General features: G+C 38.2%; 1 protein-coding gene across 1 annotated transcript in view; it reads left to right on the forward strand.

Moving 5' to 3' along the window:
- Nek1 (NIMA related kinase 1) overlaps positions 1-1546 on the forward strand; it is a gene marked incomplete at its 3' end in the record, with an annotated part of 131132 nt that overhangs the window by 36703 nt on the left and 92883 nt on the right. Inside the window, exon 12 of the mRNA XM_013354094.2 lies at positions 1022-1081. Coding sequence (XP_013209548.1) covers positions 1022-1081 — 60 coding nt within the window. The remainder of the gene's footprint in view (positions 1-1021; positions 1082-1546) is intronic.

The raw sequence follows: 1546 nt of genomic DNA on the forward strand, positions 1-1546 counted from the left end.
CACCTATGCATATATGGACAATTGGACCCAGTTATAAAAACAAAAAGGACAGGTAATTGGAAGGTATAAGTGTTGAGGGATCTAGGAGGAGTTAGTGGGGAGAGTTGGGAAGGAGTTTGCCTGATCAAAATCATGCTTGGGTGTAGTGCTATTTCATTTGTATTTTATTATTTTTTTAAAGATTTATTTATTTATTATGTATACAATATTCTATCTGCATGTGTCCCTGCAGGCCGGAATTTGGCACCAGATCTTATTAGAGATGGTTGTAAGCCACCATGTGGTTGCTGGGAATTGAACTCAGGGCCTCTGGTAGAACAATCAGTGCTCTTAACCGCTGAGCCATCTCTCCAGCCCTTCATTTGTATTTTAATAAACAACGCTTATCTGAAGATCAGAGAGTAAAGCAGCCACTCTGGTCAGCCTTACAGACCAGGCAGTGGTGACACACACCTTTAACTGCTGTAGCCATACTAGTTTGCCATAGAAAACAGGCAGTAGTGGTGCATGCCCTTAATCCCAGCACTAGAGAGGAATATAAGATGGCTTAGGAGACAGCTCTCAGGTGCAGTACAGTCTCATTCTGAGGATTCCTGGAGGCAGAATCGCCACTTGGGTAGAGGCGAGAGCAGTGGCTGGCTGTTTTCCTTTCTGATCTTCAGGTTGAACCCCAATATCTGTCTCTGGATTTTTATTATTGTGCTACAGTTGGGGGCGTGTTGGAGGTGAGAACTGGGGAGTGTACATGATCATAATATACTACATACATATATGAAATTCTCATTAAATAAAATCTTTAAAAATATGTGTGTGCAGAGAAAACTAGTTGATGGTTTGAGTGTCGTCTTCCAGGTTGTTTAATATAAGGCATATCAACGAGTAGTGTCTGTCTAAAGTCAATGCATTTTAAAAGTTATGACTGTATTGGCTTTAACTTTTCTTACCTTAAACTTCCTGAAGTTTGTGATTTCCAAGAGTGTCTTAAATATTTATCTAATTTGTAGCTTTGTTTTTTATATAGCCCTATCAAATTCCAGCGAAGAAAATGTGTTCTGGAGAAGAAAAGAAGAAAATGTTTGAGGTATAAAGACATATATCTGCTTATTTCAAAGCCTCACAAAACAGTTCTTACACAACAGCAAAATCCACTAACGTTATTGATCCCTGGTTCTCAACTTTCCTAATCCCGTGACCCTTAAATACAGTTCCTCATCTTGTGGTAATCCCCAACCATCAAATTAGTTTCCTTGTTACTTTGTAACTGTAATTTTGCTACTGTTATGAATTTTAATATAAATATCTGTGTTTTCTGATGGTCTTAGGTGACCCCCATGGAAAGGTCAGTTGATCCCCAGGGATCACAACACATCAGTTGAGAACCAGTGTTACAGAGCCTCCAAACCTTTCTGCTTTGTGTCTTTCAAATAGATACTTTATTTTGTTCATCCTTTGGTTTTCCTCATTTCTTTGGGTATACCTTTCCTGTTGATATACTTTCTGGATGAAAATATAAAAAGGTAAAAATTATTGATAGAAGTGTTCTTTT

The sequence above is a fragment of the Microtus ochrogaster genome, unplaced genomic scaffold (genome assembly GCF_000317375.1).
Source record: "Microtus ochrogaster isolate Prairie Vole_2 unplaced genomic scaffold, MicOch1.0 UNK28, whole genome shotgun sequence".
Classification (NCBI taxonomy): domain Eukaryota; kingdom Metazoa; phylum Chordata; class Mammalia; order Rodentia; family Cricetidae; genus Microtus; species Microtus ochrogaster.